Source organism: Heterocephalus glaber, unplaced genomic scaffold, assembly GCF_053883595.1.
Source record: "Heterocephalus glaber isolate CG9 unplaced genomic scaffold, H.glaber_assembly_v1.0 deba00001764, whole genome shotgun sequence".
Classification (NCBI taxonomy): Eukaryota; Metazoa; Chordata; class Mammalia; order Rodentia; family Bathyergidae; genus Heterocephalus; species Heterocephalus glaber.
This window is the reverse complement of record NW_028258461.1, coordinates 5,914,610-5,941,194: the sequence shown is the minus strand read 5'-3', so window position 1 is coordinate 5,941,194 and position 26,585 is coordinate 5,914,610. Positions and strand designations below refer to the sequence as shown.

At 38.5% G+C, this 26,585-nt stretch overlaps 1 protein-coding gene and 1 long non-coding RNA gene across 18 annotated transcripts in view; both read left to right on the top strand.

The window, feature by feature from the left end:
* LOC147821096 (uncharacterized) overlaps positions 1-15,517 on the top strand; it is a 212,488-nt gene extending 196,971 nt beyond the window's left edge. Inside the window, exon 3 of the long non-coding RNA XR_015447652.1 lies at positions 13,682-15,517. This is a non-coding gene — a long non-coding RNA (uncharacterized LOC147821096). The remainder of the gene's footprint in view (positions 1-13,681) is intronic.
* A 310-nt stretch (positions 15,518-15,827) lies between these two features.
* The window catches only part of LOC147821095 (uncharacterized), a 57,806-nt gene continuing 47,048 nt past the window's right edge, over positions 15,828-26,585 (top strand). For 6 of the 17 annotated variants that reach the window (XR_015447673.1, XR_015447670.1, XR_015447669.1 and 3 more), the window contains exons 1-4: positions 15,973-16,264; positions 17,980-18,015; positions 18,795-18,862; positions 19,866-21,699. Coding sequence is in view for 3 of the 17 variants with exons in the window: in XM_087202136.1 (XP_087058262.1) it covers positions 21,696-21,699 (4 nt within the window). In the remaining 14 variants the exon portion in view is untranslated. The other 11 variants (XR_015447664.1, XR_015447663.1, XM_087202134.1 and 8 more) reach the window with 8 other exon arrangements.

The window sequence follows — 26,585 nt, the reverse complement described above, 5'->3', positions numbered from 1 at the left end:
TCCCAAGCAGGGGAAAAGAGCTTGACATACAGATAAGTGAGGCACATAGGACTCCAAATAGCCTTGATCAAAAAAAACCTACACATAGGCATATAATTGGTAAGATTCCAGAAACACAACAGAAGAACAAAGTTCTGCAAGCAGTCAGAGAAAAGAAACAAATCACATCCAAAGGAAAGCCCATCAGAATCACAGCAGACTTCTCAACACAAACCATCAAGGCAGGAAGAGCTTGGAGTGACATATTCCAAGCCCTAAAAGAAAACAGTCTCCAACCCAGATTGATGTACCCTGCAAAACTGTCTTTCAAAATTGATGGAGAAATAAGATACTTTCATGACAAAGAGCAACTTAGGAACTTCATGAATACCAAACCAGCACTCCAAAGAATTTTACACAATAACCTGGGAACAGACATTGAGGATCACAATCCCAGGAAGCAAAGCAGAATGAACCCATCTGGCATGACAAGAAAATAAATGCAAAGGGGGAGAACCCAACAAAAAGAAAAAGTCATGGCAATGACAAGTCAACACATTTCAGTTATAACCATCAACGTTAATGGTTTCAATTCACCAATCAAAAGAAATAGACTGACAGAATGGGTCAAGAAGCAAAATCCAACAATATGCTGCATACAAGAAACACACTTAATTCAAAAGGAAACTCATAGACTGAAAGTTAAAGGGTGGAAAACAATACTCCATGTGACAGGAAACTGAAAAAAAGCAGGAGTAGCTATCCTCTTTGCAGATCAAGTAGATTTCAAACCAACACTGATTAAGAGAGACAAAGAAGGACACTACATCCTTGTAAAGGGAAGAATCCAAGAGGAAGACATGACAATCATAAATATCTATGCACCAAACACTAGTGCACCCAACTATATAAAACAAATACTAATGGACATGGAAAGTCATATATGCACTAATACAATTGTAGTGGGAGACCTCAACACCCCACTGTCACAAATAGATAGATCAACTAGACAAAAAATAAGTAATGAAATACTAGAACTCAATCGAACTCTTGAACAAATGAACTTAACAGATGTTGACAGAGTCTTCCACCCCACAAAATCAGAATACACATTCTTCTCAGCTGCACATGGGTCATTCTCCAAAATAGACCACATACTCACACATAGAACATGTTTAAGTAAGTGTAAAGGAATTGAGGTCATCCCCTGTATATTATCAGACCATAGTGCTATGAAATTGGAGATCCATAACAAAAGAAACTTGAAAAATTTCATAAACATGTGGAAATTGAACAACACACTTCTGAATAGCCAATTGGTCACAGAGGAAATTAAAGAAGAAATCAGACAGTTACTTCAATTCAATGACAATGACAATACAACATATCGGAATCTATGGGACACAATGAAAGCAGTCTCATGAGGGAAATTCATAGCAGTAAATACGCATATTAGAAAACAGAACAAGCCCAATTAAACAACCTGATGCTGCACCTCAAGCTTCTAGAAAAAGAAGAACAGGACAACCCCAAAGCTCATACAAGGGAGGAAATTATAAAGATCAGAGGAGAAATCAATGCAATGGAGACTAAGAGAACGATACAAAAAATCAATGAAGCCAAGAGTTGGTTCATCGAAAGAATCAACAAAATTGACAAACCCTTAGCCAACCTTATCAGAAAAAGGAAAGAAAAGGCCCAAATCCATGCAATTAGGAATGAAAAGGGTGAAATTACAACAGACCCAGCAGAAATCCAGAGGATCATCAATACCTACTTCCAGAACCTATATGCCAATAAGATGGACAACACAGAAGAAATGGACAGATTCCTAGATACATATGAATTACCAAAGTTGAATGAAGAAGACCTAAAAATTTTGAACATCTCAATATCAACCAATGAAATTGAAAATGTAATTAAAAACTTATCAACTAAGAAAAGCCTGGGCCCTGATGGCTTCACTGCTGAATTCTACAAGACATTTAGAGAGGAACTGCTGCCACTCCTGTTTAAACTCTTCAATGAAATGGAAAGGGAAGCAATACTCCCAAATTCATTCTGGGAATCAAGCATCATCTTGATCCCCAAAGCAGAGAAAGACCCAACTGAAAAAGAAAACTATAGGCCTATCTCACTAAAGAACATAGATGCAAAACTCCTTAATAAGATACTGGCAAACAGAATGCAGAAGATCATCAAGAAGATCATATACCCTGATCAAGTGGGATTCATCCTAGGGATGCAGGGATGGTTCAATATACGAAAATCAATCAATGTAATACACTATATCAATAGAGCCAAGGACAAAAACCATATGATTATCTCCATAGATGCAGAAAAAGCATTTGACAAAATCCAACATGCATTTCTGATAAAAACCCTACAAACAATTGGAATAGATGGTCTCTACCTCAAACTGATAGAAGCCATTTATGAGAAACCAACAGCCAATATCATACTAAATGGTCAAAAACTGAAATCCTTCACACTAAAATCAGGAACAAGACAAGGATGTCCACTATTACCACTCTTGTTCAATATAGTTCTGGAAACATTAGCCACGGCAATTAGACAAGAGAAAGAAATAAAAGGAATAATGACAGGAAATGAAGAAGTCAAATTGTCATTATTTGCAGATGACATGATACTCTATATAGAAGGCCCCAAGAACTCCACCAAAAGTCTTCTAGACTTAATAACCAAATTCAGTCAAGTAGCTGGTTACAAGGTCAACACACAAAAATCAATAGCTTTCCTCTACACAAATGACAGATTCACTGAGAGAGAAATAGGGCAAATAATTCCTTTCACAATAGCATCCAAAAAACTGAAATACCTACGAATCAACCTAATGAAAGAAATCAAAGACCTCTTCTCTGAAAACTATGGCACTCTGAAAAGAGAGATTGAAGATGATATCAGAAAATGGACAGACATCCCCTGCTCCTGGGTAGGAAGGATTAATATAGTGAAAATGGCCATACTTCCAAAACTGCAATATAGATTCAATGCAATTCCAATAGAGATCCCAGCAGCATACTTCATGGACCTTGAGAAAATAATCCAAAAATTCATTTGGACCAAGAAGAGACCCAGAATAGCAAAAGCAATTCTAGGTAACAGAGACATGGCAGGAGGTATCACAATCCCCAACCTGGAATTATACTACAAAGCTACTGTGATAAAAACAGCATGGTACTGGCAAAGAAACAGACCTGAGGATCAGTGGAACAGATTAGAAGATGCAGAAACAACTCCAGACACACTCAGCCATGTCATCTTCGACAAAGGAGCCAAATACCCTCACAGGAGGAAAGATAGCCTCTTTAATAAATGGTGCTGGAAGAATTGGGCTTCAACTTGCCAAAGATTAAAACTAGAACTATATCTCTCACCATGCACTAAACTAAAATCAAAATGGATTAAAGATCTAAATATTAAAATAGAAACTCTGAACCAGTTGGAACAGAGGTTAGGTAGAGCCCTTGAAGACATCGGTGTAGGAAAAGATTTTATGAACAAAGCCTCAGTTGCCCATGAACTAGCACAAACAATCAACAAGTGGGATCTCTTCTTATTAAAAGGCTTCTGCACAGCAGGAGAAAACACCAGCAATGTGAAGAGACAACCCACAATGTGGGAAAAAATCTTCACCTGCTCTTCCTCAGACAAAGGTCTACTATCTTGAATCTATAAAGAACTTAAAAAGATCAGACCTCCCAAATTTAAAGACCCAATCCAAAAATGGGCATCTGAGATGAACAGACATTTCTCAGACAAAGAAGTACAAATAGCAAATGAATACACGAAAAAATGTCCAAGGTCACTGGTCATTCGAGAGATGCAAATGAAAACAACACTGAGATTCCACTTCACTCCAGATAGAATGGCTGCTATCATGAAATCAACCAATAACAAATGCTGGTGGGGCTGTGGGGAAAGAGGAACACTGCTCCACTGCTGGTGGGAGTGTAGACTGGTGCAAGCACTGTGGAAATCAGTATGGAGATACCTCAAAGAACTAGGACTGGAAGTCCCATTTGACCCCGGATATTCCCCTGGTGGGGATCTTCCCCAAAGAATTAAAAGAATCATACCACAGTGATATATGTGCACCCATGTTCATAGCAGCACAGTTTGTAATAGCTAAAACTTGGAAACAGCCCAAATGCCCATCAACTGGAGACAGGATAAAGAAAAAGTGGCTTTTTAAAAATAAAATGGAGTACTACTCAGCCATAAAAAATGAGAAATTAGAGACATCTATAGCTAAGTGGATGCACATTGAGATGATACTCTTAAGTGAAATAATTAGGACACACATGTATAAGTACCAAATAGTTTCTCTGGTGTGGGAAACTGAAAGTGTAAATATGGACTAAATGTATAATAGGTAATGTGAAATAGGAGGAAAAGGGGCAAAGGGGAAGGAAGTGGGAGGGCTAGGGGAAAGGATAGAAGGGAATGGGATTAATATGAGAAAATGGAAAATAGGAACAAAATCTTTGTAAATAGGGAGGAATGGAGGGGTTGAAGGGAGGGCTGGGCATGGGTGAAAAATAAGAACCAAGAGAGACTATGTAAAGGTGCAAATTTCCAATGATGAATGTCATTATATTGTATACCTAAAATGTAGCAATGATTAGAATGAATAATTGATAATGCAAAATAGGAAGAAAAGGTCCAAAGGGGTAGGTGCAGTGGGAGGGGCAGGGGAAAGGAAAGAAGGGAAAGGAAAAATGCTGAGAAATGGAAAAAATGGAAATAAAGTCTTTGTAAATAGGGAAGGGTGGAGGGGGTGAAGGGAGGGCTAGGAATGGGGAAAAATAAGAACAAAGATGCATTATATAAAGGTACAATTCCCAATGAGAAATGTAATTGTGTTATATACCTACAATGTACCAATAAAAGAATTTAATTTAAGAAATATATATATATATGTACCAAATAGTAGTGCACCCAACTATATAAAACAGATACTAACAGACATGAAAAATCAAATAAGTACTAATATGATAGTAGTGGGGGACCTCAATAGCCCACTGACACAAATATATAGATCAGCTAGACAAAAAATAAATAATGAAATAGTAGAACTCAATCAAACTCTTGAACAAATGCACTTAACAGATGTTTACAGAGTGTTCCACCCCACAAAATCAGAATATACATTCTTTACAGCAGCACATGTGTCTTTCTCCAAAATATAACACATACGCACTCATAGAACATGTTCAAGTAAGGGCAAAGGAATTGAAGTTATCTCCTGCATATTATCAGACCATAGTGTGATGCAATTGGAGATCAATAGCAAAAGAAACTGCAAGAACTTCATAAACACACAGAAACTGAACAACACACTTCTGAATAACCAATGGATCACAGAGGAAATTAAAGAAGAAATCAGAAAATTTCCCCAATTAAATGACAATGCAAACACAACATATCAGAATCTATGGGACACAATGAAAGCAGTCTCATGAGGGAAATTCATAGCAGTGAATATTCATATTAGGAAAACAGAGCAAGCCCAATTGAACAAACCGATGCTGAACCTCAAGCTTCTAGAAAAAGAAGAGCAAGACAAAACCAAAGCTCATACAAGGGAGGAAATTATAAAGATCAGAGCAGAAATCAATGCAATGGAGACTAAGAGAATGATACAAAAAATCAATGAAACCAAGAGTTGGTTCATCGAAAGAATAAACAAAATTGACAAACCCTTAGCCAAACTTACCAAAAAAAGAAAAGAAAAGGCCCAAATCCATGCAATTAGGATTGAAAAGGATGAAATTACAATGGCCCCAGCAGAAATCCAGAGGATCATCAATACTTATTTCAAGAACCTATACGCAAATAAGATGGAAAACACCAAAGAAATGGACAGAATCCTAGATACGTATGAATTACCAAGTTGAACAAAGAAGACCTACAAATTCCAAAGAACCGAACAACAATCAATGAAATTGAAAACATAATTTAAAACTTACCACCTAAGAAAAGTCCAGGTCCTGATGGCTTCACTGCCGAACTCTACAAGGCATCTAGAGAGGAATTACTGCCACTACTGTTTAAACTCTTCAATGAAATTGAAAGGGAAGCAATACTCCCAAATTCATTCCTGGAAGCAAGCATCACCTTGATCCCAAAACAGAGAAAGATCCAACCGAAAAAGAGAACTATAGGGCAATTTCACTAATGAACATCGATGCAAAACGCCTTAATAATATACTGGCAAATAGAATGCAGATCAGCAAGAAGATCATACACCCTGAACAAGTGGGATTCATCCCAGAGATCCAGGGGTGGTTCAACACATGCAAATCAATCAATGTAATACACTATATAAAGAGAGCCAGGGACAAAAACCATATGATCATCTCAATAGATGCAGAAAAAGCATTTGACAAAATCCAACATGCATTTATGATAAAAACCCTACAAAAAATTGGAATAGACAGTCTCTACCTCAATCTGATAAAAGCCATCTATGAGAAACCAACAGCCAATATCATACTAAATGGTCAAAAACTGATATCCTTCACACTAAAATCAGGAACAGGATAAGGATGTCCGCTATCACCACTTCTGTTCAATATAGTTTTGGAAACATCAGCCATGGCAATTAGACAAGAGAAAGAAATAAAAGGAATAAAGATAGGAAATGAAGAAGTCAAATTGTCATTATTTGCAGATGACATGATGCTCTATATAGAAACCCCCAAGAACTCCACCAAAAGTCTTCTAGACTTAATAACCAAATTCAGTCAAGTAGCTGGTTACAAGGTCAACATACAAAAATCAATACCCTTTCTTTACATGAACAACAGCCTCAGTGAGAGAGAAAAAGGGCAAAAAATTCCTTTCACAATAGCATCCAAAAAACTGAAATACCTAGGAATCAACCTAACAAAAGAAAACACCTCTTCTCTGAAATCTATAGCACTCAGAAAAGAGAGATTGAAGATGATATCAGAAAATGGAAAGACATCCCTTGCTCCTGAGTAGGAAGAATTAACATAGTAAAAATGGCCATACTTCCAAAACTGCTATATAGATTTAATGCAATTCCAGTTGAGATCCCAGCAGCATACTTCATAGACCTTGAGAAAACAATCCACAAATTCATTTGGAACAAGAAGAGACCCAGAAGAGCAAAAGCAATTCTAGGCAACAGAGACATGGCAGGGGATATCACAATCCCCAACTTGAAGCTATACTACAAAGCTACTGTGACATAAATAGCATGCTACTGGCAAAGAAACAGACCTGTGGACCAGTGGAACAGATTAGAAGATGCAGAAACAACTGCAGACACACTCAGCCACCTCATCTTCGACAAAGGAGCCAAACACCCTCACAGGAGGAAAGATAGCCTCTTTCATAAATGGTGCTGGAAAAATTGGATTTCAAATTGCCAAAGATTAAAACTAGACCTATATCTCTCACCATGCACTAAACTAAAATTAAAATGGATTAAAGATCTAAATGTTAAAACAGAAACGCTGAACCAGCTGAACAGAGCTTAGGTAGAACTTTTGTTTTTTGGTACCAGGGATTGATTTCTGGTACTTTTGCTTGTGAGGCAGGCAGTAGAACCACTGAGCTAAATCCGCGGTCCGTCAGGTAGATCCCTTGAAGACATTGGTGTAGGAAAAGATTTTATGAACGAAACCTCAGTTGCCCATGAACTAGCACAATCAACAAGTGGGATCTCTTCTTATTAAAAAGCTTCTGCACAGCAAGAGAAACCACCAGCAGTGTGAAGCGACAACCCACAATGTGGGAAGAAAATTTCATCTGCTGTTCCTCAGACAAAGGTGTACTATCTAGAATCTATAAAGAACTTAAAAAAAAAATCAGACCTCCCAAATTTAAAGACCCAATCCAAAAATGGGCATCTGAAATTAACAGATATTTCTCAGACAAAGTAGAAATAGCAAATAAACACATGCAAAAATGTTCAACATCACTGGTCATTCAAGAGATGCAAATGAAACCAATGCTGAGTTTCCACCTCACCCCAGAAAGAATGGCTGCTATCATGAAATCAACCAAAAACAAATGCTGGCGAGGCTGTGGGGAAAGAGGAACCCTGCTCCACTGCTGGTGGGAGTATAGACTGGTGCAAGCACTGTGGAAATCAGTATGGAGATACCTCAAAGAACTAGGACTGGAAGTCCCATTTGACCCCGCTATTCCCCTGCTGGGTATCTTCCCCAAAGAATTATAAGAAACATACCACTGTGATATATGTGCACCCATGTTCACAGCAGCACAATTTGTAATAGCTAAAACTTGGAAGCAGCCCAATTGCCCATCAACTGGAGACTGGATAAAGAATATGTGGTGTTTTTTAATAAAATGAAGTATTACTCAGCCATAAAGAACGAGAAACTAGAGACATTTATAGCTAAGTGGATGCACATTGAGGCAATACTGTTATGTGAAATAAATAGGACACATGTGTAAATATTGAATAGTTTCTCTAGTGTGAGAAACTGAAAGTGTAAATAAGGACTAAAAGGTATAATAGCGTGAAATAGGAAGAAAAGGGGCAAAGGGGAAGGGGAATTGGGAGGGGTAGGGGAAAGGAAAGAAGAGAATGGAACTAATATGAGAAAATGAAAAAAAGGAAACAAAGTCACTGTAAATAGGGAGGGATGGAGGGGTTGAAGGGAGGGCAGGGGAAGGGGGAAAAATAAGAACCAAGATAGATTTTGTAAAGGTGCAAATTTCCAATGATGAATGTCATTATTTTGTACCTAAAATGTACCAATAAAATTAATTTTAAAAATTCTTTATGTCAATTTATTTGGATACATGAGATAGTAGGAACTGAACATCTGCCAAGTAAGAAACCTGAGCAGAATGGATTTAGATTACGTTGTAGATCATTTGTTATGGATGGGAGAATACGGATTCAGGTAACTTAGTCTTGTAAAAGCAGTTGCTGTGTCCATTATAAAATATATATGTTTAAAATTATCATTTCAATTACATAAATGTGTGGGGTACTGTATTACAATTCAATACGTGTATAATGATCAAATCAGAGTACAGTAGTTAACATTTTCATCTCCTTAAACATTTTAAAGTTGAATAACACATAGTAATTATACATGCTTTTGGGGCCTAGTGTGATATTTCAATAAACGGATATAATATGCACGGAACAAATCAGGGTAATTAACATTTCCCTCTCCTTCTTATTACTTTGTGTTTGGAGCTTTTGAGCTCCCCTGTACTAGTTACTGTAAATATATAACAGGTTGTCATTAACTCCAACCCTCCCACTCTTCTGTAAAATGGTAGAACCTATTGCTTCTATTTGTGTTTGAATATCAATTATCTGACTTCCTACTAGTTCCCCTCACTGTGTCCACATTTGATAGAAGGATTAATTGGATGCATTTCTCCCGGGTACCTAGCAAATGAAAATTACTACATGATGAAATGTAGTGATTTCTTGTAAGTGCAAGTTTAATTGGCATCTATAATAACCTCAGAGTGTGGAAATATAGTTCACTGCAAATACAGCCAGGCAAATAGTCATAGGCAATAGTATAATGTCTATTTTCAGAATTTGAGGATATGTGACTAGGGAGTGAAGATGTTGGGTCATATGGCAATTTTAACTTTTCAAAGAACGGCCAAAGTGTTTTTAACAGTGGCCACTCCATTTTACACCTCCATGAGCAGTGTTCAAGTTTCCTATTTCTTAATCAACATTATTTTCCACTACTTAAAATTATAACAATATTCATGGTGTGAAGTGGTCCCCAACTGTGGTTTTGATTTTCATTTCCCTGCTGACTAACGATATTGACGATCTTTCCACATGCTTGTTGGCTATTTGTGTATCTTCCCCAAAGAAATGTGTATTCAAGTCTTTTGCCTAGGTTTTAATCATGCACTTCTTTTTGCTGTTGCGTTTTTGAGAGTTCTTTAGATATTCCTGATATTAGACTATTACTAGATGTATGATTTGCTCACATTTCCTCACACTGGGTAAATTGTGTTTTCACTTTATTCATAGTACCTTTTGAAGCACAAAAGGTTTGAATTTTGAGAACTCCAATTTTCATTTTGGTTGTTGTTGTTGTTAGAGCTTTAGGGGTCATATCTAAGAATCTATTGCCAAATCTGCGGTCATGAAGATTCATCTCTATATTGCCTTCTAAGATTTTTATTATATTAGCTCTTATATTTAGATTTTGACTCATTTGGAATTACTTTTTTATATTATGTGAATTAATGGTCCAATTTTAATTCTTTGAATATGGATATCCATTTGTAGCAGCACAATATGTGTAAAGAATCTTATTTCTCCATTGAACGGTCTTTGTATCCTTGTCAAAAATCAGTTGACTTTTTGGACTCTAACATCTTTTCCTTCGATCTATGTTTATTCTCATACCAGTGTAACACTGTTTTGATTAATGTAACTTTGTTCTCTGGGATAAATTCACTTGTTCAGAATGCATACTTCCATTAATATGCTGCTAAATTCAGTTTGCTGGTATTTTGTTGAGGTTATTTGCATCTATATAAGACACATCCATCCATAGTTTTGATTTCTTATCATGTTTATACCGGGCTTTGGTAGTAGGGTAAGATGGTTCACTGAATCAGTTAGGAAGTGTTCTCTTTTCTTTCATGTTTGAAAGAGTTTGAGGATTGTTACTGACTTTAATTCTTTGAGAGAATTTACAGGTAAAGTCATCTCGTGAGTGTTTTTATTTTTGTCAGGAAGTTTTTATTTATTGATTCAATCTCATTAGTTTGTTTAGATTATATATTCTTGAATCAGTTTTGGTATTGTTTATGTTTCTATGTTGTCTATTTCATCTAAACTATCTAATTTGTATACAATTTTTTATTACATTTTCTCATATTTTTTAAAAATTCTATAAAGCTTATAGATTTTCTCATAATATTCTAAAAATTTTTATAAAGTCTGTGGTAACCTCATTTTCATTATTTAATAACTCGCGTATTCTCTTATTTTTTGATCAGTTGAGCTAAAATTCCGTCAATTTTGTCAATCTTTCCTAAGGACTGACTTTTGGTTTTGTTTTTTCTATTTTTTTATCCTCTGTTTTATTTATATCTGTTCTAATCATATTATTTCTTTCCTTCGGTTAGCCTTGGATTTTGCTTCCTGTTCTTTTTTTAGTTCCTTAGAAGGTAAAGTTACTTTATTCACTTGGTACCCTTTTTTTTGTTTTAAATTGTGAATGTTAAATGTTAAAAACAACAATGGCCCTTTGAGCCTTGTTTTTGCTGCATCCTATAGGTTTTGGTGTGTGGTGTTTTCATATTCATTTGGCTAAAAGTATTTTCTAATTTTACTTATAACTTTTTATTGACTCACTGGTTGTTTCAAAGTATATTGTGTGATTTCTACATTTTTAGGAATTTTTTTTGTCCTGCTCCTGTTACTATATCTGGTTTCATCCATTGTGGTTGAAGAAAATAATTCATGATTTCAGTCTTTTAAAATTAGCCTAGGATATGGTTTATCCTGGAGAATGTCCCACATGCACTTGATACAAATATGCGTTCTTTTGTGGATGTGTGGAGTACTGTACGTATGTCTGATAAATCTAGTTCATTTATATTATTTAATCCCCTTTTTTCCTTTTGATCTTCTATATAGTTTTTCTGTCCATTACAAAAGTGAGGTATTACAGTCCCCAACAATATTATAGAACTCTCAACTTCCCCCTTCGATACTGTCAATTTTAGGTAGCTTTTAAAGTCTTTATTCCTCCTTTTTCTCTCCAAAAATCTTGTTGTTTTCTGGTACTGGGATTCAACCCATGGTCTCATGTATTTCAAGAAAGCAGTCTACCACTGAGCTACCCCCACCCCCAGACCATATATTTTTCTTTTCCTAATTTCTTCCTTCATAGTCTTTTTGGCCTGCCTTTTGTCAAAATTATTTTCTTTGTTGCAGGCTGCTGCCACCAATATTTGTGTTTGTAACTCCTTTAGGCCAAAGCCTCTCTGGAACCTTTCTCAGTCCTAGGAATGTTCTGACTTGAAGCAACACAAAGGCAAGTCCTAATGCTAACACTTTGGGGCACCAGCAGATAGGATTAAACCCACAAACACTGTGGGAATATTTTCCCTGTTCTTTGAGGATATGTTTCCTATTGTTCTCTCTAACAACACGTACCAGGAGTGTGGGCAGACCTCTCCATAGCTGCCACCTGTCTAGGGAGAGATGACAAGTGAGCAGTGTAAAATGCCCCAGCACTCTCTTACAATAAAGTAGCAACTTCTTTCTTCACCGAGTTTTTTCCAGGTTGTAATTTCTCTTATTAGACTCTGGGATTCAGCACAAAGTTGAATCTGATCGTTTTTATGAGCTCATTAGTTGTCTCTCTGGAGGGATGGAGCCCGGGAATCCCTTACTCTGCCATTTTACTGATGTCCACAGGTGAAATTTGGGAAATGATTCTGAGTTCTATACCCCGATATGTCTGTGCACTTAAAAAACTCATTCAGGGCCAGGATTTAGCTCAGTGGTTGTGCCGCTTGCCTCACAAGCACAAGGACGCAAGTTCAATCCCCGATACCAAGAAAAAAAAATAAAAATAAAAAACTCATTCAAATATGTACTTTAGATCAGTGTCTTTCACTCTATGGAATTATATTTCAATTAAAATTGTGTTAGAGAAATCATTCTGGCTACTTTATAAAGGACATATTGGCAAAGGCCACAGGAAAATAGGAAGCTATTGGGATTGTTTAGGCCAGAGATGATGGCAGTTTAGACTAGGGAAGTTAAAAGAGTAAGTATACTCATTTGAGGATTACTGGATAAAGTTAAGTGCTGCCATCAATTTCTCTAAAACTCTTTGTGTTAGTCTAATTTAGCATCTCCTATTGCTAGTGTCAAAACTTCCCTGGTGGTTGTAAAGCTATTTCAGAGGTTCTAAATTTTAAAGATGATAATTCATGGAAATTTTAAAGGTGATAGTTTAAAAAATCAATAAAATTGTCATTTCCTTGTTATAAAAAAGTTGTGTGCTTCCTTTGAGTATATATCGTAAAGTGGTTAATAGCAGCCAGCTGATCATGCCCATAACTCAGTCACTGAATTGGTTTATTACCCAGGTGAAGGCTGGGAGTTGATGATGTTACTTTTGACCATTATACGGGTTTTATTAATCATATTGCTTATTCTGAGTTAGAGATCAACTTTTTTACATATAATAAAATATTTTCAGTGGATGCAAATTTAAGCAAATCATTAATATTGCACTTTAAAATTATTACCACAAATCACATAAGTTAAAAAATAATTTTACTTTTGTTTGTTTTTTTGGTACAGGGGATCAAACTCTGGACCTTGTGCTTGCAAGGCAGGCGCCGGAACCACTGAGCTAAATCCTCTGACCTAAAAACTAATTTTAAAAATCAGAGTTGTATTATTGTTTAAAGGTTTCTCAAATCAGAAAAGGTCAAGCAATTTTCTAAATCTAGCCCCTTAATTTTGAGAAGGAAAAAATGTTCCTGTAAAGCAATCAACCCGTCTGTAAGCAGCAGGACCTTCTAGGGTGGGTTTGCCACTCATAGCTTTGGCCAGTAAGAATGCAGTGTGCCTAAACATGCAGACAGTTTGATACTAAGGGATGGCTTAAGCAAGAATATCACGGGCTCAGCTCCTTCATCTTTAATCCCATAGGAAGACAGTGAGCCAGCGGGGCTAGACGAAGGATGACCTGAGCAGTGGGTGGCTGCATCACGGAGAAGCTATTTCCATACTCCCATCTAAACAGCTCGACAGCCTGAAACCAGACCACACGGGAGCAAGCAAGATGAAAAATCCCATGGCTCACTGGAAGGAGGAAGGTGGATGAGAAACAGCCTCCTGGAAGCCATCTACAGGGCAGAGAAGTTCTGAAAAATAGTCCCCATGAGACTGCTTATCTCACCCTCTTCCAGGGAGGATCGCTGGGCAGTTCACTAAGACTTAGGTCAGATTTCATTAGTTTGTCAGGACATCTCAGCAGACGCGTTCCCCAACAATCTAGAATGCATACCGAAAATTAAGGGAACTGCATTTAGTTGTATTCATACACAGCAAGGAAAATTTATGCACTGCACTATGAATTATAACTAATATTTAATGAATCCTTGATGAAATTTAGTGTTCATTAGAAATCCTCCAGTCCTGGTAAATCGGGATTTGACGACTAGGTGGCGCCTGACAAATAATCATCATCCAGTTGGGCAGTGTGAAAAAACATTTTCTTGAGGGATTAAAACTTGATTGTGGTTAAGCCCCAAATGGATATGAATTCTAACTTTCTTTTTGCTATGTGTGTGGTACTTGGGTTTGACCAAGGGTCCTTGCACTGAGATACATCCTCGGCTTTTTAAAAAACTTTTAAATTTTGAGACAGGGTTTTGTTAGGGTTAAATTGTCCAAATCTGGCTCGAATTTGCTATCGTCCTGCCTCATCTCCTCCAAGTGCTGAGATTATGGCAGTGCCCCACTAAAAGTTACTTTAAGTTCCCATAGATTTATTGTTCAACAATTATTTTTCTGAACGTATTTTATTCTTTACTTTCTGGATTTAATACTTTTTTCCCCCAAACATTCAGCATATCTTCATGATGTGCAGTCAGGAATAATTTTAGACAATAGGGCCCTTTGTTTCCCAGTACTTCAACATGTGTCTCATAGGAACAAGTATATCATCCTGTCTTTCAGAGCTGTGTTACTTTCTTCCCAAGGTCCAATCAAGGATCACTCATTAAATTCAGTCCTTTAATTTCCTTTAATCTAGAAAAGTATCCCTCTTAAAGTATGACAATAACATTTTGAAAGGTATGGGCCAGTTGTTTTTCTAGAATGTTTCACAATCTCTATCTATCCGTCTATGGTCTATTGCCCCCAAACAAATGTAATTATTATGTATCATAAATATATACCAATAAGAAAGGTACAATGGATGATATAGTGATTAATAGCAAGAGTTTTAGGTTAGTAACCCTGTTCTCTTAATCCCTGCCAATTCTTCATCTATGTAGTGGTGATAATATTAAGTTCTTCATCACTTGGTATGTATAAAAGCATCTGGGATATAATAAATGCACAGTAAATAGTACTTATGCTCTTTCTTTTGTTTTAGTATAAAGCATTAAACTTGATTTTCAGGTATTTTCTACCTGGTAAAAATTAAATTAATTTTAAAATTTTATGCAAAGTACTCAATAGTCATTCTGTAATGAATGAATTTGTGAAAATAAATCTACACTATAAGTGAAAGTGTACATTTATCAATTGAGATGTACACAGTTATATTTACACATTAAAATTATGTATTTCCTTATTTTCTCCACCTTCTGGGAATTCATTATTTTGGGGGAAGATTGTATAACAACTTCATTTACCTAATTTTGTTACCCAAAATTGTTGAAAGAAAAAGATAAATAAAATGAGTCTATTTTGCAACCTGTACAGATTGTTAGATTCTGAATTTTCAGAAAGGGAGTGGACTGTCTTATATTGAGTTTTGTAATCCCTGTTCCCAGCACTGTCTTTTGACTGTGATGAGACTTAGCACACTTTTGTGACACGAATGGATGGCTCTGCCCTTTGTAGTAAAATGTAAAAAAGATAGAATTTATCACTATTTAAGTGTGCAGTTCTGGCATGAAGCAAATTCGCATTCCAGAAGAGGTTGATTGACAGCATCATGCTAACAAAGGGGACAAGAGAATCTCAGCTTCTCATTGTGGAATGTCACTTGAATCAGAAAATTTCCTCAGGATACCTTGTTATTGAATTGCTGACTCTATGTATTACTTACCTGGGGAAATCATATATTAGATAATGAAATGGGAATGTTCTTCCTCAGAGACTCGACCTTGCCAATGTTCTCTGATGCCTAGTAGGACTACTGCAGGAAAAAAATATCAATGAGAACGTTGCTAGGAGACGGAAGAGTCAAAAGCCCACGGTCTTGTAGGGGTTCCACTGGAAATTAAGGCAACTGAAGAATGTTTTGGATCAGAGGTTTCCCCACTAATCAGTCTCCTCTGATGAGCATGCGCATTTTAGCTATACTACTTGGCATGATTTTACTATTGTGAAGGGTTTTGGAGAATAATCTCAAGGCAATTTATTTCTTTCCATTGGGCTAATCCCTTCTTCAGAGCCCAGCTCATTTTCAACGCTGCTGCGTTGCGTTGCTGTCTTCCCCCTCCCCTTCAGTGCGACAGCCTCAGAGCTGCTGAAAAGACAGAAAGTATGCAACTGGTAAGTAGCCAAGAAAGCCTTCGTAAAATACTTATCAAGGCTCCACTTTTTAAAGCAAATGACATGTTTTGATGGAATGCAGTAAAACAGGACTGTGTAGGAATTTCTGTAGTCAGTGGCGCTGGGATGGTGGATTGAATTCTAAATATTCCTCGGTTACTTTTCTAGTTTAAAGCTTGCTTCTTAAATGGTGAGTGAGTTGCTAGAAGGAGATACAGACTCTTCCCCTTGTAATTCTGGTAAGATACTTCCTTAAAGAAGATGCAGTAGAGATGTTATTGAAATGAGAAATTGGCTTTAGCTTCATGTTTGGTTTTTTTAGTGTGTGGCATGAGAGAAATATTATTTTGCGATGGAGAAAAGGATACTATTCTTCTTAAATTAAGAAAATTGTGTGACAAAATATCTATATGGGAGAGAACGCAAGAAAGAGGGCAGCCTGTAATAATAGTAAGAGCGATTGCTTAATGTATCGGATGAAAAAATGAAAATTAGGCCTTAGAATGAAAAAAAAAGTAGCAAATATTGCGACTGTGCTTTGTTTGAAAAATTCATTTTGTTATTGAACATCAATTTATACAGTAAAGCCAATGTTCTTAGTGGTTTTCTTCTTTTTTGAAAAGGCTGGGAAAAGCATAGCAGAGATTCCTATTGACACACCTTTTCTGTATGTTTCTGAAATATGCCTGGAAATGCGTAGGTTTTATAGGCCAGTTTCACCAAGAAGAAGGAAAAGCAAGTGACATGGTATTTAAAAATATTTCTTTGGAATTCAGATTGTTTTGACATTTGAATGAGAAGAAAGCAGAAAACAAAATAAATAGATTTTTGAGTTAGATGGTAAAGCGGCAATCAAAGAAGAACAGTAAGGATGAAAAAGCTTTTTGGAAAGTGTATGACATGGGCCACTTCCTAAGTTGAACATGTCTGATGGTAGCATGTTTTACAGGGAACAGGGAGAGAGCATGGTGAAGGCAGAGGGAGGGGGCATCAGCAGAGCACTGCGGCTAAGAGAGTGACTGACGCATCTAGAGACATGTGACCACTCTCTGGTGTAGCCAAGAAAAATTTCCAGGACTCCATCTTGTATAAGAAATTCTATACATACTAACATGCAAATAATGCTGTAATCTCGCTGTGGTACTGAAGAATTCATCTTGCATCATCTACCGTTGGGCTATATTGGTATTTAATCTTTGCTTTTTATTTATTGTCTTTGTTCCTAGACTTTCATCTCTGTACTCCCAGTGCTTTTATATAACTGTTGAAATATCTTATCAAAAATGTTTCCCTCTTTATGATAAAAATAAACTACTGCAGAAAATTGGGACAGGTGTACAGATGACTATAAAAATTATCCCTAATCCCATAACCCAGAGATAATCACTGTAAACATAATTACTATCAGTCTTTTTCCTCTGAATATATGCAAATATATGCATAGAGAGATATATTTTATACAAAAGGAAGATCATATGTACATACAGTTTTTAATTTTGCCTCATTCATTAAGCAGACTTTGGAAGGAATTCCTCATATTTTAAAATACCTCACATGAATGTAATTATTTTGGATGAATAATTTTTGATTATACAGCAGTCTCACTAAATGTTCAATTATTGAATGCATATATGTGCAGTTTTTGATGTTATAAATAATTTAAGAAATATCTTTCCATATAAATTTCTGTGTGCTTTTCTGGTTTTTCTCCCTAGGATAAATTCGGAAATGTGGAATTCATGGATCAAATGGTATGAACCAGTTTAAGGTTTCTCCCCCAGTCTCAAGACATATCACCTAATTTATTTATCATATGTGGTCACAACACTTTTTTCTAGTCATTGTTTGCCTGTTGATTTTCATCATTGATGGTGGTGATGATTTTGGCGTTTTGCAGCTTTATATTTTTAGATATCTACATCTGTCAGCTATTGATTTTGTGAAATTTTTTCCTTTAAAATATTTACCTGTATATGGGAATATTCACCTGTATTTTCCCCTAGTGATTTCACTCCTTCATTTGCAATTAATTTCTTAATCCATCTAAAATTGATTTTGATGTGTGATGCAAAGTGGGATCTAATTTTATTTTTTCTAAATAGGTCACCAATTGTTTCAGCATTACTTATTGAGTAATCCAAGCTGGCTTCTTCCACTGATTTGAAATGGCAACAGCTGTTCTCCCATTAGATAGGGTGTAGCTTGCCACAGGTTGGCCATTTTCCTCTTTACCCAAGATGGTTACATTCCGCAGTTGTACTCTCCCCTTCTGGCAGCATCTGGCAGCATGCTAGAGCATCATGTTTGTGCAGTGAAAGACTGGTTTTTGAACAGAAATTTTTATGGAAAATATTTGAAATGTTTATTTTTGTCACTTTTCTACAAATTAAAATTGAGAAACTGACTATAGAAAACCACTGCCCCAGATGTGGTATTCCTCTTGGACACAGTGAGGGCCCAACTGTGTGTTTAAAAGGGGACTGGTGGCCTTCCTAAGGCTCCTCTTTCAACCTCTTTTTTTATTCCTCAGGTACTTGCAGAGTTAAAGCTGTCTGGATTCAGTTCCTGGAATTTTCTAGAATGGTATAACAGGAAAATGTAAGAAATTTGTGAGGAGCAGAAATAAAAATGTTTGCCAGGCTATTGCTGACAGTAGTCTGATGTAGAGATTGAGTCCAAATCCAATCTACCACTGTTACCATCTCTTCCAGATAGGGGAAACACCCCAAATGGTCCCCTTCTTTTCACTGCAGGTGGAAGGCTCAAGACATAAAACCCAGAGTCTTTTGGTAGGAGATGGGTTAAATACTGCTGATAGAAAGATTTGTCAATTCTTAAAAAACCACCTATTACACCTGCTGAGCCCGACTCCAACACTGCCTTCTTTTACTATTGACTTCTGACCTGGCCTCTGGCATTTACTGATTGTAGAATAAAGGACAGAGGGATGAGGGAGAGATTTCCTTTCCCACTGTTATTGCAAGAAGCCCCTCTGACCCATGGGCACAGCCCCGTCATTCCAACTTGCCCAATTAGGCTCTGACTTGCTTCTGACTGGAGGCTGGTTTCCCAGGTTACGGAGCTCGCCAGGCCAGCACATGCGCACTCGCTCCTCTGTAGTAGCAAAATAGGGCTGTGGGGCCAGGGGAGGGGTCTTAGGGGCCCGCAGTGGCAGAAGGAGTAACTCTGCAGGCATGAATGACGTCAGTTTTTCTGTACAGTACTAAACTGACATCACTATTGTGTTAAAAAAAAAACCCTGACCCTCTGAAGGCTTTGCGCCTCTTGATATTTCTTCTCAAATCAGCTGCACTTGATGTTTTCAGCACTCACCACAATGTCTTTCTAATGTGAGGCACTCTCACGTTGGAAATGAGGGAATCTCAGGGCACCAAGGAAATCCATACAGGGTGGGGACAGGAAACAAGATTGCCTAGTTTCAAATCTCCATCACTTGTTAGTTGCATGATCAGGAGACAATTACTTATTCTCTCTGTGCCTCAGTTTCCACAGATGAAAAATGAGGAGACTAGAAGCACCTTTAGAACAGTGTCGGGTGCATAGTAACCATTAAAAAAGTGTTGTCTATTGTTATTTTTAGATTTTAAGGGAGACTTGCCTGGAAAAAGACTTGTGCCAGCAGTGTACAACTCACTCTTTTATGCCCACACGGATCACCTCCAGGCCCAGACTTGCACACAAACTTGCCCTAAACCACACAAGCACACCTCAAGGCATAGCCATAACCACCACAGCAAGAGACTTGCCCCTCAGCACAGGGTCACTTCCCACATCACTAGATTCTCCCAACGATGCTCACAGGTTCACCTTAACACGGAGACCCATCTGAGGGACACCGAACAGGGGCCACAGGACAGAAACTTGCCCTGCAGAGACAATCCCAACCTCACAGACTGTCTTCATATCAATCAGACTCCTCCTAGGATGCACAGACACACAAACTTATGACAGGGAACAGGGATTCTCTCACAGCCTGCAGATAGTCCCCGTAGCACAGAACACAGACTGGACTGTCCACAGCATGGACTCTCACTCTAGCACATGCGTCTCTCCACAATGCAGACTTTCCCTTCAGAGCACAGACCCATGACATAGCTCGAAGACCCATGCCTCGACCCTAAGACTCCTGCGACAGACCGACTCACCCCAGGGCACAGGACACTGACTGTCCCAGCAGGACACTGACTCACTCGGGCTACACAGCCAGATTTACCCCACGAAACAGGACTGAACCCACAGTCCAGACAGTTCCCATAGCACTCAGTCAAATTTATCCACCACACAGAGTTCCAGCTTTGTGGTGTGCAGCAGATACATAACACGGCAATGCACAGGCTTGGATCACAACACACCAGTTGCCCTTCAGTGGACCAGTGCATTTCATAACAAACAAACACAGTGAGCACACTGTGGAAACACTTTACGGCCATTCTCGTCCTACAACATCTGGCCTCCCCTCAGGCTCACCCTCACCACACACCCCATGGCCCGCTGTCACCAGAACACACCCCGGATTCCGCAGACACACGGTCATACATGGGCATACGTCACAGTGCACACGTGACGCTGCAGCACACAGGCGGGCACTACAATGGACAAACTTGTTCCACAACACACACGGGTGCTGCAGGAGCACCTCACAATGCACTTTTCCCTCAGTCACCCCACACCATCTATGCAGCCCCCAACATGGAAACATCCTGCAGCGCGACACTCCAGCCCCACGGTGCTCACAGTGATGGTGTGGCACGGACTTGCCATCCAGCATCATTTCCTCAAACCCACACTGCTTACAGTGAGTGGCTACACAGTGTGGACACGTGCTTTAAAACACCTAAAACCAGTTGTCAAGTGTTGCTTTGGATTTACCAGAAGCACCGAGACTGGTTACACTGCTCACACTGCTGCTCATAGTGTAAGCTGTGTGCAGAACTGCACCAAAATGCAGCTTCTCCCATCAATACACTGACTCTTCTCACAACTCACATATACACTGCTGCACACTAAGACTCACCACCCTATGTGCTCAGGACACGGACTTACCCCACAACACTTGGACTTGCCTTAAAGTCACACCCACAATATTAGACATACCTTAAAATTCACAGCATGCCTGTAAATAGAGATTTATTCCACAATGAACAGGATTGCATCACAACACACACCTTAGTCTGGAGCACAAAACCTACAGTGTACATGAACATTTCCCACTGCGTAGACTCACAGCACACATATTACCCTCCTTCGCAAAGATTTCTATTTGAGTGGACAGTCATGCTTTACGATACTGTTGAGCTACAACTCTGGCATTCAACAGAGATACAGCTTTTGCAATGGTTAAGAGCAAGGCCTCTGGACCCAGAACACCTGGGTTTGAATCCAGATCCCATCCCTTGCTAAATGTATCACCATGGGTAAGTATATTTCTTTGTTCTTCAGTTTGCTCATCTGTAAAACAAAGATAACAGTAGTACTTACTTGAGAGGCTTACTGTGAATAGTAAATGAATTAAGATATGTTAAGTGTTTAGTACAGTGCCTGATATATGAGAACTGTTATCAGAGATGTTAATCTAGATTACAGTCATGCCCCTACCCATTACCACCATTTCTACTAAAACAAAAAAAGCCCATCCCCAATGCCTACAATCATCTGGCAACATAAACATTTATTGCATAATATATAAACTAACCCCAGGACATCTAGAAACACTCTACAAAGCACAGACACCCCACCGTAATACCCACAAACCCTACAGAGCATAACTAGAGCCCTAAACTTACCATATTCAGAGCATACAAGAAGTGCACTGAAATGAAGTCTGCTGTACAACATACAGATCCATTCCATGGTATGCAGACCATCTCACAACATATAGAGTGGATACACAACACCTTGCCTCACTCCACAAGGCAAAGACCTACAACTTAACATACATACATGTTGACCTCAGCGATATGTCCTCTACCACTCAAACACACCCTCCTGCACACAGATTATTCTCTCCTAACATGGAGATTCCCCTACTACTCACAAACACGCCTCTAAATGCACAGTATCACCTCGCAACACATGCACGAATTCATCCCACAACATGCAGACTCATTAAAATACCCAGACTCACACAAAGCAAAGGCAGGCTCACAATACAAAAACTCACGTCACAGCTCTCAGACTGGCACAAGGCAGAATTAGCTTCCACCTCCCTAGGCACAACTTAATCGGCCCATGATGTCTAGTCTCCCTCTTAGGTATAAAGTGTATACTCAGAGCTCCAGCTGTCTGGGTTCAAATCCTGCATATGGCATTACAGATTTTGTGACCTTGAAGAAGTTTCTTGATCTCTCATCTGTAAATTAGGAATAATAAAAATACTTGTGCCATACAACTATTAAGAGGAATAAATGTGTTAAGGTCTATAAAGTGTTTAGAAGAGCACCTGGTAAGAGTTAGTGTTACTGATGTTAGCTGATCTTGTTGTTGTTATTGTTGTTACTACACAAGGAACTGGAACATAATGGTAAGAGTCAACCTGCAACAACATGCTGTATATTGAAAATCCCCTGTGAAGCCACAAATCCCATCACAACTCACCCTGTCACTACTCTTTCCATTCACTACCTATATTCACTGCACTTAGTCCACAACACCTAGAAGCATCTTGCACACAACACAGTGTCTGCATAACAGCTAGACTAATCGCATTACACCTAGGCACACGCTGCCATGTACAAATATAGCCTTGATATAGAGACTTGTCCAGGGAAAAACTCAATTCTAGTTCAACTAAATGCTTACTGTCATACATGTACTTGCTGCATAATATGTGAGGCATGATTACAAAATACAGTGTGTGTTTGAATTAAAAAAATACAGTAAAAAACACACTGCCATGAATCACCCTCACAATACTTTGGCTTACTTCAAACACTTATCCTGTCATTCTTGCCACTTTCTGAAGTAGTCATGGAAGCCTCCCTTGTGATTGATCATCTTTAGTTATGCTGACGTGGCTGCCTCTATGGCCCTAATTAATTCAAAACATTTACCTTTCATGGTCATTTTGACTTTGGGGAAGAGCCAGAAGTCTAAGGGTGCCACATTGATGAATAAGGCAGATGAGGACAAACAGCAATGTTTTTACAAGCCTGCCTTTCTGTTGCATGGTACTCAGTAGCAGCATTCACTGTATTTTTCTTAATCACAGCTCATAAAGGCATTTGTAATGCTCATCTCCGAACACCACATTAGCTCCACAATACAAAGAATTCACTAGAATTCCTAGAAACAATCCACAACACATAGACTTTTCCAAAGTACAGTATCATGACACATGAACTTCACTACAATAACCAGACTGACTTTACAACACACACAAATGAAGCATGACCCACAACACGGATTTTCCCTATGACATACATACTTGTCCAACAAAACATTGTCTTGCCTATATAAGAGGAGGATTTGCCTCATGAACAGGACATGTTAACACACATTAACACAGTAAGCATCTCATAATGTACACATATGACTCATAACACTTGCTCCATCACACACATACACACCCCTTATCATAGTCGTTTGACTCAAAACTGTCAGAAATACCCCACAAGACATAACAGTAGCCACAAATCAACAGTCTGTCCCTGTCACACACACAGATTGCCCACGCAAAGTAACTTCTGTTACAACTTTCCTCAGAGCAGCACATTCGGTGAAGGGTGGTCTGCACACAGAAAAACACAATGACAGACATGCTCTGGAGCACACAGCTTTACTGCGGAAGACCAAGACTGGCCCTGGAGCACCAAAATTCACTCCACATCATACAGACTCACACCCCAGACACCACAGTAGCCCACCGATCAGTGGATAAAACCATAACACAGAGACATGCCTCACAATACGTGGACATACACAGGCTCTGCCACCAATACACAGATTGGCTCTATGAAACACTTCCTTGTCTGTACGAAACCTAGGCTAGTGCAGAAGTGTTGACAAATACACATAGAACCAAAAAGGCAAAGACATATCCCATTTTGACTGGCCTTGCCCCATAGTCCCCAGACTCAGCTGAAGTACAGAGATTCGTCCTTCCATATGCAGGGTGGCTCACCATCACTGAGAGTAGCTGCAGAACATCCCAACAGGAACCACAATACACAGATGTGTCCTCAAATTCTTCCCACAAAACAATTGTTCATCTCATGAGATATCCTCCTTCACAACACCAACACTTTCAAGTACATATAAATGCTAGACAACAGGCACTTTTTACTACTATAGATATACATTACAATACTAAGACTTGCTGTAATACATTTATCCACGTCCCTTACCAAACAAAATCACCTTGTGATCCCCAGGCATTCCCAAGAATACATGTACATTTCTCCATACTGCATATAATCCCCAGACAACATAGACTAGTCGGTCATGAAAAAATAGGTTTCTGATTCCCATAGCAACAAGATTTAGCTTTGAGCATACAGAAATGCTGAGAAATAAACATAAAATCCCTTGATGTATAGACATGCCATCAATCCCCAAAGTCACTTCGGAACACTCCGTCTCCCTGTAGTGCATTGACCCTGAGAGTCGCTTGAAGACACTCAGACTAGCGTATGAGATCCAGGCCTATTCAAAAACCCCTCTTTTCCCCATAGCACCCAGACTTATCTTGAAGTAGCTAAACTGAAATGTGTTAGCCTGTCCTGTCCCATAACAACTAGACTGGCATGAGAAAAGACTATCCATACAACATGTAGAACGACCCCCTAAAGTATTTGCTTGTCTCCACAATACTTAGGCTTTCCTCACAGCACACATACATGCTGGGAAACAGACTAAACCTGCAACACTAACATATGTCCCCATAACACTCAGATTGGCCACACAACACCCAGAATAGCAGTACAAAACTCCGAAATGCAACACAGCAAGGACACATCCCTTGCAACACCAGGGCATACCTTCTACCACATGGTATGCTCCATAATACACAAAGTCTCCTGGTGACATAGACTGATTCCCTAGTTACTTGCCATAATTATCAACATTAAGATATGTCTAAGAACACATAGACATTGTGAGTAACACACAGAAGAACACCTAAGGCATAGATACATCCCACAGCACCTAGACTCAGATTCACCACTGATAGCTTGGTTCACCACCAAACTCTTTTTTTTTTTTAATTCTTAAGTTCTTTTATTGGTACATTTTAGGTATACAATACATTTACATTTATCATTGGGTGCTTGTACCTGTACATGATGTATCTTGGTTCTTATTTTTTCCCCATTACCTGTGCACCCGCCCTTCACCCCCTCCACCCTTCTCTATTTACAAACACTTTGTTTCCATTTTTTTTCTTTTCTCATAATTTTTCCTTTCCCTTCTTTCCTTTCCCCTTCCCCTCCTACACCCACCTACCCCTTTGGACCTTTCTTCCTATTTAAAATTATCAATTATTCATTCTAACCCTTATTTACACTTTGAGTTTCTCACACTAGGTACACTATTCAGTATTTACACATGTGTGACTTATTTATTTCACTTAAGAGTATGGCCTCGATATGGATCCATTTAGCTATAAATGACTCGAGTTTCTCATCTTTATGGCTGAGTAGTACTCCATTTTATAAAAAAATCCATGTCTTCTTTATCCAGTTTCCAGTTGATGGGCACTTGTGCTGTTTCCAAGTTTTAGCTATTACAGACTGTGCCGCTATAAACATGGGTGCACATATATCACTGTGGTATGATTCTTTTAATTCTTTGGGGAAGATCCCCAGCAGGGGAATAGCTGGGTCAAATGGGACCTCTAGTCCTAGTTGTTTGAGGTATCTCCACACTGATTTCCACAGTGGTTGCACCAGTCTGCACTCCCACCAGCAGTGGAGAAGTGTTCCTTTCTGCCATACCCCTGCCAGCATTTGTTATTGGTTGATTTCTTGATAGCCATTCTTTCTACACCACCAAACTCTTACACCAACTCTACAACACCTACCTTGTCTCATAAAACTGGAAACATCATCTGTTACTTGCCAGGCAACCCAGGTTTGCCGCACAATACACAGTAATGACCCACAGCCCAAAGAAACCTCAGAGTCCACAGACTGGCCAGAAAACCCCATTTTTTCCCCTTCACAACATCAAGACTTATCTGGTAGCTGATAGAAACAGAGGACAAAACACAGAAAACTCTACAGTGCACTGGCATCCCTCATAATAAATACCCAGACTCTCCCTGTAAGATTAGGCCAACAACACAGAGATAAATACCCATAGCGAA